Source organism: Lineus longissimus, chromosome 7 (genome assembly GCF_910592395.1).
Source record: "Lineus longissimus chromosome 7, tnLinLong1.2, whole genome shotgun sequence".
Lineage (NCBI taxonomy): Eukaryota > Metazoa > Nemertea > Pilidiophora > Heteronemertea > Lineidae > Lineus > Lineus longissimus.
Genome location: NC_088314.1, coordinates 4,101,515 through 4,120,638, shown reverse-complemented (window position 1 = coordinate 4,120,638; position 19,124 = coordinate 4,101,515). Strand labels below are relative to the sequence as shown.

The window sequence follows — 19,124 nt, the reverse complement described above, 5'->3', positions numbered from 1 at the left end:
AATTAATTTGGTCTGTCTGCGTTTGCCGAAGTACATTGTGATCAGTAATGCCAATATTATCTGGTCTGACTTGTCTGAACGCGCCAGGTGAAAATGAAACTGGCACATCGGGTGACTAAGTTATGTAAAAATATTTGTGTCACTAAGATAGGCAGTTTGATGGCTTTGGATCCGGAGAATCGATCAAATTTGATATTGAAAAGCTGAAAGTATAGTCCAACCAAACAAACCATGTGATGTCACTTAGTTTTTGTCTTTGTTCACCAACTGGTCAAATCCCACTCCCCAGTTCGTTAAGGTTATGTTTGGTATCCCAAGACTCAAATATGTTCATGTATATCAGGATTCGTTTTAACTTCTCTTCTAGTCAAATGCGGTTTTGAGTTATCACCTTGCATGTTCAACCATTCCCTCAACCTCTGTATTCGTATTCAGCCATTCTTTCATCCCTGAATTCTTATTCAATAATATTAGTTTCTTCAGCCATTCTCTGTTTATCTTCTTGTTGAAACCAGCAGCACAAAGTCAGTTAAAGTGAAGCCATGCTCTGTCACAAGATGCACAAAGAATGATTTCGGGTTGTTTTTTTTTACTTCCCATTGTTTGCATACATATGGCTACGAGCTTTGCCGACAAAGCGCGATTGTACTTCCTTGTTTTTTCTTCTTTTTCATGAAGATGTATGTGTTTCCTTGGCTATCTTGCATAACGGATTGTCTCATGACTAATTCATGTGAATATTGACAAAGGGATCTGGCCTTTTCACCCTCTAGACTGTAGCCAAGAGATTGATAAGATGTGGACAAAACCTTTGTGTTTTTATACTCTGTTTATATTCTTGTTGAAACCAGCAGCACAAAGTCAGTTAAGGTGAAGCCATGCTCTGTCACAAGATGCACAAAGAATGATTTCGGGTTGTTTTTTTTTTACTTCCCATTGTTTGCATACATATGGCTACGAGCTTTGCCGACAAAGCGCGATTGTACTTCCTTGTTTTTTCTTCTTTTTCATGAAGATGTATGTGTTTCCTTGGCTATCTTGCATAACGGATTGTCTCATGACTAATTCATGTGAATATTGACAAAGGGATCTGGCCTTTACACCCTCTAGACTGTAGCCAAGAGATTGATAAGATGTGGACAAAACCTTTGTGTTTTTATACTCTGTTTATATTCTTGTTGAAACCAGCAGCACAAAGTCAGTTAAGGTGAAGCCATGCTCTGTCACAAGATGCACAAAGAATGATTTCGGGTTGTTTTTTTTTTTTACTTCCCATTGTTTGCATACATTTGGCTACGAGCTTTGCCGACAAAGGCGATTGTACTTCCTTGTTTTTTCTTCGTTTTCATGAAGATATATGTGTTTCCTTGGCTATCTTGCATAACGGATTGTCTCATGACTAATTCATGTGAATATTGACAAAGGGGTCTAGCCTTTACACCCTCTAGACTGTAGCCAAGAGATTGATAAGATGTGGACAAAACCTCCGTGTTTTTATACTCGATGATTGAAGTTTTTCTCTTCTATAATTTTTCCGTCCACATCACCTCGAACTCTTCACATTATGCGCTGAAATTTCATTACAAATAAACTCCAATTCAGATAATGGAAGTGAACAAAGTGACAATCCTAATTTGTTTCGAATCGTAATCCTGCCAAAACAAATTTGAAAAATGTCAAATTGTTTTTGATAAGGCAATCTTCGGTTCGGAAATATTGAATTTCTTATAAATACTAATTTGGACTTTTGTGTCAATGGTGTCAATTCTGATGAGATTTATAGCATAATGTAATTTGATATTATTTTTGAATGGCAATTCAAAGTAAAAATTGGTGAATGTAAGCAGTTGAGTTTTGTATCAATGTTTTTAGATATCGTTTTTTTTCTTCTAATATAGCCCTTTGTGAGCATGGGAAAGCGGCACAGCTGAAGTTATTTACGATGTTGCAGACCTACTCGACTCTCATTGTTATTACATTTTAGTTATCTATTGATATGTTTGATTTAATTTGATTGACGAATCTTTTCATGTTGATATTCCACCACCATCGTTACTAGAAATTAGAAATAAGATTACATAATTAAATTAGAAAAACTGAAAATGGACCAGCGCAACCTCTGCACTGTCAGTTGGGGTCAGTGCTTGGTAAGGTGGCATACAGTGTACGACTAAATTTCGTTGAAGCAAGTTCATCTGTCCACATTTGAAGAAAATACTCTTTACTTCTTGCTTCTCTGGCGGGAGGTCTGGTACGATAACTTCTATTCTTTCTATCCACATTTTATCTCACTCGAAAAATATATTCTGATTGTTTTCTAATAGTTTCCAATATCTTATATTTTTCAGGAATATAACAAATTTGAAAGTTATGCTCGGTTCACTCGCGTGGACAGGGAGGGGATAGCCAAACAAGTAGCCAGTGATTTGCAAAAACTTTTACATAGAAAGATGCAATTCCTTGAGGTAAGTGTCCTTCCTACAATGTTGAGTTGGTGGACGCACTTGATTTATCAATGAATAGACTGCTAAAGATTCTGGTAGTTCTGACTGTTTTACCAAGATTGTACAATTAAGTCAGATTCTCAGAGTTCATGTTCAACGAGTCGCATGTATTCAACGTGAAACCATATACAGTGCTACATATACTTGGTTATCCTTGGCAGCTAATCGTTTCTTTCCTATCCGATCAACCTGTACAGAAAGTTTTGCCAACAGATCTATCGTTGTCAGAAAATGCTTAATATAGCTTCAATCATCCAGCCCCTGTAATCATGGTATCAAATCTGTCTCATCATGATCGCCATTGACGTCACCGCAGTGCATCACTAGACCCCTCGATGGTGCCTGTCGCGAGCTAGACGCCGATTCTCATCCTCAGTGCACAGTATCCATGGGGTGACATGCTGTAGCGCTATACTCCTTCCATATATGCAAGCCAAGCGAGCAGTATCGATAGCTATCACTCTACCTATGAAGACATGTCGAAATTCCAATAACCAGCGATGACTTTTTCCTTGATAGAAGATTTGTCGAGGACATGACGTTATCGATACCAGGAAATTGGAACTGCGAGGTCGATTTTAGCAGTTTGGTACATTGTTTGTTGGGAATCTCTACTGCTGACTGAAGTTTGCTTCGGTGTCATGTGAGACTGTAACATTGTTTTGGTTGGGAGTTTCCCTGGCTTAACAGTTCACTGAATCAATACGTCGTGGATGAGATGTCACTCTTGGGTATTGTGGATCCTAAATATATTACGACGACATTCGTGATGATAAGAGAAGTTTTGCCCCTACCGACTTCAAATCCTACTTAAACTTAAACGAAGTTGAACTGCAGTTATCTCGTGATACATTCAATTTAATTTGATTCACAAACCTTTTCATATTGATATTCCTCCTGCATCTTTAAATAATATTTGAAATTCCAAATTTGACTTGTGCCTAAGGCGGATATAACGAAGTCGTAATCCAAGTCATAGGATATCACCACGACCTGAAATACGACTTTATCAATTCCGCCTTACGCACAGGTCCGATCCGAAATTTGAAAGTTTTACTGAGGAGGAGGTACATGTAGGTCATCGATTTGAATGGGGTTTGTCAGTTCGAAGATGTCATTAGAAAAGCGATTTTTATTGGGGTTGGTCGGGCCTAGGCCAGGAAGGGTAAATAAAGGTAATGACAGCAGTAACAAATTGCCGTTAGGGATTTATTCCTTTCGTGAATTGTCATCAATGTGATGAAGTCAGGTATTTTAAAGGGCTAATGACTCTGGAGCTTGGTGGCATGTAAAAGGCTATTTCAGATAATACACGTCAAGTTCTTGTTGAATTGAACGCATATACTTATTTGCATATAGTTAGATTTCAATCCATTTTATTTGAAATGTCAAGGAGAAAATGTGCCTGTCATAATAGCATGCTGCACAGTAGCAACTGAGTCTCTAGCTAAACTCAAATGCTGATAAATTTTCTCATACGATTGATAGCCTTGCTAATGAAACGTAGGCTTTGAATAACAAATGGTTCATTCTTTCATTCTTTCAGATTTTCAATTTTGTTCGGTGTCATTAACAACAAACGAGCCCTATCAATCAGTTTCAATGAGGTAATTTCATCAGCTGTGAATTTGATTCAGTCGTGGAAGGGCATTTTTATCGATTTCTTGCTGGCCGATACGATGTGGTTTTTTTACTGCAGTTCAATTAAGGTATCGCAACAATAATGCGAAAATGGGATTGCCCTTGTATTAAGCTGATTTGTTGTGGAGTTCCGATTTATTCTGAAAAAGCGTAGGACGACACCATTGTAGTCCAAAAACGTATCTGGATCCTCGTCACACTTGCCTATACTCTCCCCCTAAATTCCTTCATAGGATGTGTAAGGCAACTCGATATTGTCGTGAATACTTATGTGAAACATCGGGGACTCTGGTTTGCTACATTTTTACTTTGCAATAAAACTTTTTGTTTTATGCTCATTACTAATTCTGATAAAAAGACCATAACCGATGTTAAAGTCAAAATAGTCAATAAACATGGCAAGTGTCACGACACGTTAGTAGGTCTCTCAACGTAATCAGCTTATGTGTGGCTGGAGCCAATAATGAAATTATCAATTCAAATAAGCGACACAAAGGCCATGAAGGACATGTTAAAACTGCTGGGCGAAATATGAAATTGGATTGTTTTCTGTAGCCCAGTGCCGTGGGTGTCAATCAGATTAAACAAGCAAAATTGAGAGTCGCGTGGGTGTGTCCCTTATATGATTCTGATCAAAATGTCAGGTACATTATCAATAATGAAGAGAAACTGCTACGTCGTATCACTTTGCCCAGGTCGAGTTCTACTGATACAATTTTAGCTGCCTTATGCAGGGATCATTGTCAATTTTTTTCTAGTGTATGTTAACGAATGATTATATATGTTAGTAAAGAGACCAATGCACAAGAGATTAAAAGTGCACGATAGAATCCATTTTACCCTGGATACTTTGCCGTCTTATGAGAATTGGTAACGCCTAACAAAAGTAATCGATGTCAGACTGTTCAAAGTGCAGCTTCCCAAAACCTAGCAACCTATTTTCCGTTTATATCATTACGAAGCCAGTTTTATTGATGGGAATTGCTCATACAATGAGCCACAGTGTCATTACCAAGTTCCATATCAAATCATCCGAAAACGAATCAGAAAAACCTGTCAGAAACATATGGTAAAATGGGGACTTTTTACGTCCGGGTATTGATATTAAGCCCATTTTGTTGGTGGAATGGCTTTCTCATCACTTCCGCACCATCGACATCTCTGGATTGCAGAATCGGAAAACGCTGCCAATGGCAGATGTTCGTAGTTACCACTTAGATTCGACATCGAGTTTAGTTCCAGGATCAATGTTATGGCTGATGAATCTTTAAAGAAGGCGACGACTACAGTACTTGTCATGTTGAAAACTCATCTGTGTTCGCAATTCGAGGATCTGCAGTAGCGATAGCTAAGAATCAAGGCTGTCAGAAACAGATGTTGAAGAACGAAAGTTGTTGGTCAGTTTAAAACCTTTCAATATCATTCTTCGAATTTCTGAATTCCTTGTAAAGTCTAATTAACACGCTTGGCCTTGCCTTGAGTGAGATTTAGAATGGCAGCCCTGGAACCTTGAAGTGTTGGACACATGATTAAAAATCTTACCGTTGACATCTAAACGACATGTGGTCATCAAGGAGGTATGCAGTTTCTATATAGGAAGCGCCCATGTCTAATCATCAGCGACGGTGAAAACTAATTTCAGAGGTATGAATATGTTGTGATATATTCTTGTATTATACTTAAACCCATTCAATTCAAACTGAACCTCTATCCTCTATCCATGAATAATTGCCTTGCACCTTTGAGAGACAATGAAAATAGTTTCAAATACATGTATACTGATAAAGTCAGCTTAATTTTTGACCAGTGGATATGTTCAAACGACCTTGAGGGAACCTGTTTGCGTTTTTTTGGTACCTAGAGGGTTAAGCTTTTAGGCTAATTTTGAGAGCCTGTCATCATGTTGTTGTTTTGAACGAATGTATTTTGCCTCTGATGTATTAGCTCAGGCATACTAAATGATATTCTACTGACATTTTGAGTGGCACTGCGCAAGTAAACACGAATTAGACGTCAATGTTTCTCTAGTGGTCGACTACTTTAGCTAAAGTAGTGCTCATTTGGGAAGGACGACTTCGATATTTTTGTTTCATTTTCGGAGATCTTTCATTGTTATACCACCCATCACGTATACTGCTCACGGAATATTTTGACATGACCCCCTTGTTAAAAGCTCTTGATGACAGCCCTCTGATTATGCATTACCTTCCATAATATATTGGACCATGACATATCACGCCGAGGGTGAGGTATAAAAGGTGATTATCACTTGTTGGAAACTTCTCATCATTTTGAGGTTACCAATTGAACCTTTAGCTCCTGCCTGCCTCGTAATATTCGCCCTCCCGTAATATTTCCCCTTTCAGTGCATCCAAGAATGAGGAATTCTGACACGCTTCCATTTTCCATTTATCACTTCTATGCTCACCCTGGGGTCAACGCCACCTTGAAAGAACACGTTATTAATAACACATGAGGAGATGGTCCAGTAAAAAGGTTCGATCATGGCAGACTCCCTCGGGCATAATGGGCCTTGTCAGTGCTATATGGCTTTGGTCATTACTCTTCATACATCTTTAAGACGTGATCATTGACCCCATAACACCCACTAACTGTGGTCAAGATATAATCATCATCATGTACGTGTGACAAGATGGTGTCTCTGTTGAAACCATGTAGGGCAGTTGTTTGTTTCTTCAAAATGAAATATCGATCAAACAACAGTAAGTGTCGCTTTTGTATCCTGGTTTACAAAGTGAATTTTTCAGCAGAGTGGATTCATAATCCAATCAAAAAGAGAATTAATGTACTCAAAGCAACCTCCGAGGATTTAAAGAATAACTCCAAGATATCATTCTGGCCTCTTCTGAAATAATTGTATGCTTAGACACGAGCCTTGGCGATATGAAACGAATACATTCGTGTAACGGGGATTTAATTGGTGGTTACACGTGTAGTCACACTCCCTGCAGGATCTCTAAAACCACTTAGGTATTGGAATCATTTAAATGAATGGTACTTAAAGCGTACCATCTTGGCCTGAAGAAGCCACGAGTACTCTCCACACGTAATAGCAGTTGCTTCCAAAGTGTTTGAGAAAAAACCAATCGGGTTATGTGACGAATGTATTATCATTGGCCGTCGAGCGGACTGCACCGACTTAACTTCATAACACCATGTGTCGTCTCTCACGTACCACGAGACCTTTCATGGTCAGAACTCAGACTCGAGGGGTGAAGTTCAGTATCATTCGCCAAGAAGTACGATGTTTGCACAATAATATTTCAAATTCCGGATCGGACTTGTGCATAAGGCGGAAATGATAAAGTCGTATTCCAAGTCGTGGTGACAGACTACGACTTGGAAAACGAATAATGTTTTGTTATATCCGTCTTATGCACATGCCTTATTTGAAATTCAGAATTTTATTTTAAAAACGCAGGTTGAATACCAATATGAAAACGTTCGTTGATTGAATTGAATGGAATATATAACTAGATATCTGTAATTCCATCTCGGAGATGAAGTCGCAGTGGATATCAGAAGGGTGCTCAATTTATGTATTTTCTCTGCCAAAACAGATTCATTTAACACCCGGATGTGGCACAGTCGCGATATGATATCAGAATCAACATATCAGTTAGCTGGTTGTGAGTTCAGATATTTCGGATGTTGATCGATTGCTTTGATTCTGGTATCGTCACTCACCGGTGTTTACTCCACGAGTCTTTGAGTAGCGGACCCAGAATGACGGACTGTGTTAGCAGTCACGTATTAAACGTCGTCGCATCAGTTAATCTCGTTCAATATTTTGCTTGCTTTGCTTGTCTTTGTCGCCTGGTTCCTGTGGTAGTTGTAGTGGTGGTAGGTAATAGTGGGCGGTGTTGCTGTTCGGCCTATGGTGCAAGTAATGTTCGAGTCAATTGGTCTTGAAACTGTTAATGGAACAAGTGATGTTGCTTGCCAAATCGCTAGCCCAGTTCCTTCTTGTTACTTTGTATACTTGGACATAAGCTAGCTCACAGAAACTTCTTGCCCCTGGTACCTTCCCACGCTTGCAATATCCATTAACGTCAATTTTATACTAGTTGCAGATACCTAAGGCCACATTGTATCATTTGTACTTTCGCGACATCCATGTTAGACAAAATCTCATTCCATTATTTCACTCTTCACTCATATCACTAAAGAAAGCCAACTTTGTGGTGTGAATAAGTAAAGTACGTTGGGCTATCTGTAACTCGCAAATGAGGGTAACGCTAATAAAGTGCAGAATGATACATTCTGGAGTATTCTGGAGTTCTGTTCGTGGCGTTGTACTTTTATTGATAATGTTAGAGACAATACCTCGATCCATTTTTATTTCTTTGCACTCTGTGCAATCAATTGTAGGTAAGAATACAAAAGACCTTATCACTGAATTGTGGAACCATCATGATCAATCCCAGAAGAAAAAAGGTGGGATCACAGATTCTGGTGTTGTAACTCTCGATGAGCGGAATGATACTAGAACTGAAACAATCCACTTATGCATTTCCAAGACAGTTCTGTAGGATCCAGTGGCAAGCTTGAGCAGACGTATTACCATTCTCAACGCGAATTTATGCATGCCAATTTCGGCTGCAAATATTCTAAAGGCCATGCTTTCCGAATCTTCGATTTTTTCCAGCTCAATCAGTACTGACGCATTACTAACATTACCCCATGGCAATGCCACTCGTCCAATGGTGGTGTCATTCAGTGAAGCATGAGGCTTTATAGTTACCAGTATTGCATCCGACAAGACCAATTTAGATGGACGTTAGTGCTTGATACTTGCCGATAACTTGTTTCTGCTTGAGCTGCATATTCCAAGAAGGTTGGAGTTTTTCTTGGGTGAATGATTGGTTCCGATAGCTTGTCACAACGATATTACGATATTTCGTAAACAGCTCCTCTGCAATAATGATTTTTTTTGGCTGTTGATTTTGCTGTTGAATATTCAAGACGATTATTATAATAGTTTAGTATACAAGTACACACAATTCAATTTTCACCTATGAAACTGTGGTGGTATGCCTTAGCTAAAGCTGTAAATATGACAAAGAAAGAAACGAACAACCGTCACGATACAGCGCCTAGGTCAGTGTAGTGCAGTTGACTCACTCTAATCGAAAGCTATTTTCCTTTGATATCCTTGCTACCATAGAACATGCCCCTGGGTTTCTCTGACTTCTACCTACCCCTGCTACTTACAGGCTAATCACTTGCTGGTGACAGCAGCACAGGATAGATTAAAGCTGTGGAGATGGAACTAATAAATGAGTGTGCAACTGTTAAAGACCTACAGCTGTGACAGTATGTTAAACTACTAACTGCTCTGGCCCGTTAACCAAAGATGGTTCAAAATAAATTGATAACAAACAGCATTATGACTTGATGAAGTAGAGTAATGGAGTGCAGTACTCTATTCTTCTTTCTTCTGCTATTTTTGCTTCAACAAAAATACCCCACGTTCAGCTATAGCTTCATTCTTCCTACCCTACTCCAGACAAGCTATTCATTTACCGGTTATGGCAGCACGGGGAAGCCGGATACATTGAAGGATTGCATGTTAGTTTTTGTTAGCTCAGAGAGTCGAGACCGCATGGTGGATTATTTGCCAAGTGGTGCATTTGTGGCAGTGGTGTTTGTTGGCTAGTGTTACAATATGTTGTTCAGTTATTGTTGGCAAGCTTTTGTTCATCAGTCTGTCTGATACATCTTCACAGACACAGATTGTGTCGGGGAATTCGACTTGGGTACTGTCTACTATAACTACAATATAACAGCAGCATAGTTATTACCTAGTGTGACTTCACTCATACCCATAATTTCTTCTTGATTCGTCATCAAGATGGGTCCGTTACTCTGAAATCACAGCAATGTCGCCTGATCCATTCAGAAAAACAACTATTCCCTGTGTTTTATCAGCACTTCTCTTCATTCATCTAGTAATAAGAGCATATTAGGTCTGAATGGGACCATAAAACATGCTGGCATAATCTGCACAGAAGTCTACCATAAAGCACAATTAACAGTTGCCTTCAGTTCTGTTGGTCTTAATCTCTGACCTGGCTCCCTCAAGCAGTCGCAAATACTGCTTTAACTACCTGTTACAAGGTGAAATTGGTATTTCGGAGGGCGGAGACATGATTCATGACATATGCCTGGCTGAACAGCAATATCATGTCCATAACACTTGCAATCTTTCTAATACCGCTGGGGGTAAGATCACTCCTTGAAATTGGTAATAGTTACAGTTGATTTTGATATAGGGTGTCCATTAAGCATAGCAATCTGAAATCCTTACTGACATATTTTGAGGCATAATCAAAACTGGGCCACTCAATCAACAACAAAAACCTCACATATATACTAACAGCTCTACGTAGATTCAAATCCACAACTACCAAATATAGCTGTTGGAATTATCATTAGTGTTGTTGCTTGCTCGTTGCACATGGTTGCTTGAATACCAACATGGCCCGAGTGCATAAGTTATTTCACTGGTCATGTCATCAACCGTATGTTTTACAACACACTGCTAATAACCAACAGGAGATCAGAATCACTTCTGAATAAGAGCATCGCCAGCAAGATCGAGTGGGCCATGGCAAAAACCATGACGTGCTATAAAACACATAATAACAACCATCATGACGGCAGATAGAATCACAGCTGAACGTGAGCCCATTGCACGAGTTTGTATCATCGTTCTCTATTGCCTATTTCACTTGGTTCCTTGAATACTGCGAGGCCGAGTACATATGTCTCTAGGAGAATGGCAATGTCTATTATTTGAGTGGTAATGACAGCACCTTAATGCGTGGAGAGATCTCTGGAAAATTGCCCTGTCACCTCCAGATACCAGAAGACCCGATTGATGGTGGAAAAACGACCGCGTTTGCTGATAGGTTGCCGGTGTGGTGCGCATAAACCACACTTTTTCAGTAAATCTTTTTTATCGAATTCCCCACACGTTTGTTGAAGGACGAGATCTTCTGATGAGAATATCGTAAGCACACGGACCACACAAAAACCTTGTTGATGTTAATGTTGCTGTGTATACTCATGATAAGAGTTCTTAGTGCCATGCGCATGTGTAAACACATCGATTTTTCCTCCTTTTTAGCCCTACCTCTATTTCCTTTGTGGTTAACTCTATTTAAGCCATTATGTAAGTTCAGGATGAAGTTTTAAATATGCTAGTTTTTTAAATCGAGTTTGCTTTTGAAGCCCACTCATCTTCAGAGTACAAAGCCAGGTGATCTTGTTTCTCGATATGAGATGCATTTGGTTGCTTTAGCGAAGCATGATTATTTCAAGTCTCATGAGAAAAAAAAAGAAAATAGTTGTACGCGGATTTATGATGTTTGATTTTATAAGATACTGATGCTGATTTTATAAGATGTTATTGCAAGATTGTGGTCAAGTGTCATTTTTATCAAGATTAAGTTATTAACATATCGACAACTAAGTTTCACCTGGTCGGAGTTAAATGCCAGTGTGAAGCATTGAAGCTTTGCTGTGCAATGCGTGTTCCATGCCTCGTAGTGGTTTTTGCCTGTTCTCTCGAAATGAAAGTAGCCACCTTTTGCATCACCTTTTCGCACTGGCGTTTCAATTATTTCAATCTTCAACAGGTTCAATCATCTGCCAAACAGATAGTCTGATCACGTTTCTCAGTAGCTGGAATTTGCTATTGTTCAAGAAGCGCAGATGGATGTGGCAACGTTCCCACTCCAAGAAAACCACAGAGCTATTGCTATATAAGTAATCCTATTGCAATGGTATAACTGGTGTATTCGTCTACGTAATTCGGTAGACTTTATTTTTAAATTAGACTTGAACATTTTGATAAGAAGTTAGATGTAAATGTGAATTCGGCTGTAACCTTGAAGATAATTATGCTTCTCATCAGAATATCTTCAACGGATGATTTAGACCGTGAGTGGGTTGCTTAAATGGGTATCCAGGGATAGCAGTCATATCTTAGTATCTCAGTTTATTCTGCAGTTTGATTGGAATTTTGTAGATCATTTCAGCAGAATGATTCACGTTGTTGGAAGCAATGTAAAAATATCTCAGACGAATGTATTCTTGCTCATTTCTGTCTATTGGTCTCAATCTATAGGCCAGTCCTCGGATGATGAAGACGATAGTTCCGTATGGATAACTATGGCTGAAATGTATGGCCATGATCACCATAAAATGAAATAAAGATACTTTCCTTTACTTGTTAATCTACATGCGATTTGTGAATCCCTGAAGAGAATGAAGAAATAGTTTCGAAGATACATGTAGTTCCATATATTTGAAGAGAAATTTACAGCAAGACTTGACTTGGTACAAGGTATAAACATATTTCTAAACGCACGGGTCGTCACATGGTCGTTGACATCATCGGAATCATCAAGTCTCGAAAATTCTATAATGGAGATAATTTTCTCCAAAGGTAATTATTTGTTTATTCTGAAACAAAATGGCTCTGCTCAGATAGAAGATCATCCGTGTGCAAAACAATTTTTTATCAGCAATCATAGCTGATCAGACATAAATAAGTATCCGAAAAGTTTTCAAAGTGCTTCTCACTCGTCTCGCAATTACACCTTGTTAAAACCGTTTTCATTCTTGACAATCATCCATTATTTCACGGAGTGTAAGAAGATGGAGAAGAAGAAGGAAAAAACATCGAAGTTATAATGATGATTGTCGTATGTTTTTTACCAGTTCTTTCATCAGAATCCTTTTAGTTTCACCAGGTGTGTCTGACGTTACACAAGTCCATTAAACAGAGATTAATTCCAAGGAAGGGTCCAGATGTTAAGTGCATGCGATTTTTTTGGTGATTCATATTTCACGTGGCTTCCTTGACAATCCCATCACCGTGCACTACAAAACGATTGCTACTATGGCCAATATTTTCTTTTACTGGTATCTTCTTTCCGAGTGACCCATTAGGAATTGTAAATTGAGATTTGGGTAAAAGGTTAATAGCTGATTTTTCTCATTATGGTTTTGAGGCACACACCTGCCTGCCTTGCTACTAAGTGGAAATATTTGTCTTTTGGATTGTAAATGAAAGAAATAGCGTGTTTTTTCAACCATTTGCAGGGACTGTCTGATCATGAAAGGGCAAACGCGTTGAAGCGTGCATGAATTTATGATGAGCATTACGGAAAATTCCTTTATGTTCTTTTGCAGATCATCTCAATGGTTGTTGAAATAAAGGGAAAGGTTGACCAGGGTGTTTGTTTATGAGATCTAACCTGGCTGTTAACAATATTTTTGAAAGTTCATTTCTGGCTGTAGCTGCTTCACAACCAACTTCTTGTCTTTTTTTCCAGAAAAATGTGGCAGCAGCAGAAAGATTTGCAGCAGCTCATAAAACCAATGATTCATTAAAGGTAAGAAAGAAATCTGCTGGCTGCATTTGTCACGACTCACCAAAGACAAAGTAACCTATACCTTCTCACGAACCCTCCATCTACATGATTAACAATCAATCTTAAAAATATTTTGACGGTTAACTCTGTAAAGCAGACTCTCGATCTAGCCATTGGTTTCAACAACAATGTTGAACAACATTAGTTTCAATGAGCTAAGTTATTATAGGAGACCTCCTGTGGCTTGTGCGGTCAACAATGTTTTATATTCTTATCTCATTTGACTTGCCAAAGGATGCAGATTAATCAATTAATCCATTAAAACTGCTTTTCAGATCACCGATGTGGAGTATGTTGCTGCCAAGAAAGTCAGTGCTAATGACACAAGGTTCACTTTTAGTCCGCAGTTCAAGCAAAAAGTGGCTGAAAACTTCTCCAGTGTCCATATACCAGTGGAGATATATGAAGGAGGTAATATTAACTGATGAGTATCTCATTTATAATCAGATCATGGGTAGAAAAAAATGGTAACCTAAATATTTTATCTTGACTGATCGAGAACTAAACTTTACACAGCGGAAAATTTCAAAATTCAAGTTGTTCTTATGATTCTGAAAGATCATTAGCTAGTGTACCCTTTTGATTACAAATCAACCATGTTCCATCATTAAAACCATGCACCACTAGTTTTCTTGATTGCCCGTAAATCAAAAGTCACCGTGATTGATGCTTCGGTGAAAATTCTACCACGTGATGTTTATGATGCAGTTAAAATGTAACTTAACGGAAACGACAAGCCCGTAATGAAGTGGTAGGTTCCAATTAATAGGGTGCGGCAAATCCTTGCCAGATGCAAAAGAGCGCAAAATAACTACAAAGCAACGGCCAGGTGCAAATTTCAGTTAGTTGTTAATGGTGGTCTTGAGAATATTGCCTTAAACTATTCATTACCCTTTAGACAAATGCCATTACCCCCCCCCCCCTTCGTCTCCGAAGGTTAATGGGAAATAACTGAGGTATCTCTAATCGTTTGTTCTGTGGTAAAAGAATGATTCCTGAGGACTTATTCAAAGGATGGCAATATTGATTGCCCTGTGCCCTTTTTTGTACAGAGTCGTTAGCTGAGACAGGCTATTTGATTCTTTCCCGAGAGCTCAATTTCTGTGTGTCATTCCACCAGTTTTCTCAAACTTGAATTGATTTTCCTGTCTTGCATAGCATACAAATGTTCTCCAATCGTACCCAATGGTGGTAATGTAATCTAATCAAAATAGGCCGAATTATTTCCAGTAGGTTTCATACCACTTAGAGATGGTACTTTGGGAATATAGAACGTGTTGTTTGATCAGAATGAAAAAAAGTGTTTGTGCATTGAAACGCCAAATGTTCCTCTACTCTCTGTTAATACCATCATCTTGATAATCATAAAGCAAAATATTTCATCAAACTTAAGTGTGACTCTAATATTTTACTCTGAAGTTTGTTTTATCTATTTTAAAAAAAACTGATCGCTGTGAAATCGTTAAGAAAAATAGGCAAGCAAAATCTTTTACGAACTAGGTGAGGTTAAAAAATATTTGCATGTTTCATAAGACACATCGAGAAAAAAGCTCTCACAATAACTTACTGAAAAATATGTTAGACCCTGTACTACGAAAATGTATTAGAATCTAACTTCACAGGGTAGAGATATGACATCGATGTTAATGTACAGATAGGCTGTAACTGCATCGGGGCTATGATTGTATAGCCAAACCTTTTATTTGATGATCGATTCTAATTACCTTTTCTCTTTTTTCAGATTCAAAAATTCTGAATGGCCTGAAATGGTCGGCGCACTTAGATGAGATATGGATGGCAAACAGAAAAGAAGATCCATCACTCCTTTGGCAATACTTTGGCAGTCAAGCGGGATTCATGAGAACATTGCCAGGTAAACAGCGAAATAAACCATAATTGAAATTGCAGATTCAGGTCTATTAACCACACTGAAAAGTTTTTTGTGGGGGTCGATGTTAGTATGAAGTCTACTATAGACTACTGTCCCCCTATGTGGGATATTGTACCTGCTCTGGTTACACGAGAGACCACGGCTGTTCGTCTCATCCAACAGACGCTCGAATATTTTATATATTGGACGTGTTGTGAACAGCAAGGAAGTTTGTGAAAGCCATGCCAGTTCATCCAGAAATACAATCCTTATTGAGTGGTAGCCAGCATTGTATATGAGTAAGTTATGCGGCTCCTTTGAACCTCTTAAAATGACTATCATTTGATGGTTAAATAATTGAACGTAATTTGCTCGAATAGGCGAGGCAGTAGAATGTTTTGTGGGAGGAAATTACCCTTGATTGAGAAGTCTGCTTTCTGCTTCAAATCTATAACTAACATGACAGTAATTGGTCCAGTCATCCATTAATGAAATATAATACCCTAGACTAATTAATGGTGCTTTAAGTGGCTTTAACGATGACCTCTAATGATGAGGCGGAGGTGGATCAATAACGGATTGGTTTGCCCACAAGAAAATATCTCTTACCGGTAGTTGCCAATCTGAGTCAGTTTTTGGGTCAAATAAACCACTTCTTAGGAAGACGTCAGTGAGTTTATGCAATGCACGTAGGATGTGCACAGAAGTAAGCTTACAAGTGGGCTTCAAAATTCCATGCCCTGATCTCTTTGGATCCACAGTTTTTAGGCTTCACTACGCTACATCTACATTACACCATAAGAGAAGACTGGTGGTGTATGGTAGAGGCGGAAGGAATACCTCTGGAAGTTAACGTGCCTTGATATAGTGGTCGATATGGCTCATTGAGAGGAACATGTTCCATCTTGCCTGCTCGATTTCAACCTAATATCATCTCGAGTAGGCTCTGTTTTGTGCTCCCACGCTTTATCATAATCGTTGGGTCTAATAGAATCGTTCTTGACTAAAAAAAACCTAGAAGATCAGTGTGTCATAATCAGTTGGATGTTTTTTTTGCTTGGTGACTTACTTTATGCGCTATTGCTCTGTACATATAAGCTTACGCGAGTTACAGGACAAGCCTCTGCTGAAACAGTTTTAAGATCATGCTGATGGTTTCATCACACTAAATAGACTGGTGTTACTAAATCTGAGTGAACATTATTGATAAAAGACTTAACCCATTCCCTCATCTGTGTACTGATACAGGCTTATATTGGCATGTACCATATTATGAAGGTAAGTAAATAGGGATAAGGAGGTACATTCAATAGAAACTCTTCTGATTTTACGAGTAGATTTTTTCCGCCGCGATTAAATCTCTGATCGACCCCAGTAGTGATTTGGTAATTCAAAATTTTATGCAAAACAGTTGGATTGGCGTTCTCTGATGATACTTCTGTTACTCACCAACTGAAATTTTCATACTTATTTTTTGGATTCGTGAAATTTTGGCCAGTTGAAAGTACGGAGCTAGAGTTGCACTGGTCCTGCCTTGAACTCGAAGTTTTCTGATCTGTATGGCGCTGTTCCACTGTGTCACCGTGCTTCCCAGAAATCGGTCGACGATCGCAGCGGAAAACAACCTAGTAGAATCAAACCTTTACTTATCGTTTCAAAATCTAGAACTACAATTTACTGCAATTCTACATTTTCACCCTGTGGAAAATTCTGGGTACAAAATATTTCCCACCAGAGGGCTTAGTTTATGTACTGGTACATGTATGTGTTGTAACTGGTGAAGCAGTCCTAACCCTCCTAGAAAAAAGTCCGTCCACACTGTCTGTGCAATACATTTACTTTCCTACCTATTTAATTTCGGGAAAATATGGGTATAACATTTGAAGAGTTGTGTAATTGTTTTGGTTACGGTCCTTTTCAATGTGGGGTAGGCACAGCTAGCTGTCCTGTCAGTTTTCCTTAACTATTTGACTCCATTTCATTTCAGCAAGCAAATGGCGAGGTGAAGGTGTTGACCTGTATGATGTTCGAAGAAGAACCTGGTAAGTTACCCCATATGTGTGTAATTGCGATTCTAGTTTGGATATATAATCGAAACTGCAGCTGGTGGTGATCAGAAGAGGGAATCGCGACCCCATTATATGAAAATCGCAATGGTTAATTTCCCGCTCAATGCGCGCAAAAAGTATAACTGATTCCGTCGCTAAAGAGATTCTTTTCGCCCGCTAGATACTGCATCTGTACGTCGGGATTAGCGAAATAGATACTCGATGCATAAGTTATTAACTGGGGTGGTTATAGTTCGTGAGATACCTCGTGACGGAGCAGAAAAAGCTTGCACCACTCCAGAAGGTGACACTTTCATGCAACCTAATGGCACGTTTTTCTTTAAAAGAGGCAAATAGTGTTACTCAATATAAGAATGTTTTGCATTGACTACTGGGGAGAAACTACAAGTCCATTTATCTGTATGTAAGAAGGTTGCAATGTGAGCTCCCTTTACAAAGCCCTAATCCAAAGACTGTCAAAATATCTGCAGCATTTCGAATAGTACAACAATAGAGGCAGTCTAGAGCACCTCTGTATTGCATTCCTCATACTCCTGTCACAGACCTCTCATCTCGTGTTGAACGATCCCATCTACAATACTGTATATTGCCTTGGTCTGGCCTAGATATTGCATCGGTTTGCCAAGGGAAAAGTACAAGATATATTGTGAGCACATACATAATGATTTCATTTGAAACAATTCATCAACGATTTTGTATCTGTTTGTAAAATACTTGAGGATCGAAGCAACATGGAAAATGCTCAACAACGATATGTTATAACTCGGGGGGATTTGCATACGTTTTTGTTGCTCAAAGGGTGATGAAGTGAGAGGATGCACTTCAGGGTTGGCTTCATATTGCCAATTTTGGAAGAATATTAACACTCCTTTTACACACGGAGAACACTGGACATGGCATAACGTTGCTCAGCAGTTACAGGGCCGGGTTTCAAATCTTGGTGTGGGTGTATACAAAACCAAGACATAAGACCTAAGACCTAAGATCCCCCGAAGTACAAAACTAAGACCCAGGTACAAAACTAAGATCCCCCGAGGTACAAAACTAAGACCCGGGGAGGCCAATTCCAAACTAAAATTTTGAAGAAAAATATCAGAGTCTTAGTTTTGTACATCAGGGGATCTTAGTTTTGTACGTACAAAACTAAGATCCCCCGAGGTACAAAACTAAGACCCAATTCCAAACTAAAATTTTGAAGAAAAATATCAGAGTCTTAGTTTTGTACATCAGGGGATCTTAGTTTTGTACGTACAAAACTAAGATCCCCGAGGTACAAAACTAAGATCCAATTCCAAACTGAAATTTTGAAGAAAAATATCAGAGTCTTAGTTTTGTACATCAGGGGATCTTAGTTTTGTACGTACAAAACTAAGATCCCCCGAGGTACAAAACTAAGACCCAATTCCTTCTCTGCCTATATTGCAATAACGTTGTTTGACTCGGTTAGTATGTAATTGATGGATAAGAAAACGTTCATATTTTACTCTTTCCAACTCTTCCGATGGCGGCGCTCCTCTGAATGACTCAAAGGAGTATTGCACCGGTTTCGCCACTTTTTGTGGAGCTGGATGGA

General features: G+C 38.8%; 1 protein-coding gene across 8 annotated transcripts in view; it reads left to right on the top strand.

The window, feature by feature from the left end:
- The window catches only part of LOC135491687 (voltage-dependent calcium channel subunit alpha-2/delta-2-like), a 92,143-nt gene that overhangs the window by 36,929 nt on the left and 36,090 nt on the right, over positions 1–19,124 (top strand). For all 8 annotated transcript variants that reach the window (XM_064777697.1, XM_064777701.1, XM_064777699.1 and 5 more), the window contains 5 exons: positions 2,349–2,465; positions 13,514–13,573; positions 13,888–14,023; positions 15,354–15,485; positions 17,470–17,524. In XM_064777697.1, the coding sequence (XP_064633767.1) occupies positions 2,349–2,465; positions 13,514–13,573; positions 13,888–14,023; positions 15,354–15,485; positions 17,470–17,524 (500 nt within the window). The remainder of the gene's footprint in view (positions 1–2,348; positions 2,466–13,513; positions 13,574–13,887; positions 14,024–15,353; positions 15,486–17,469; positions 17,525–19,124) is intronic.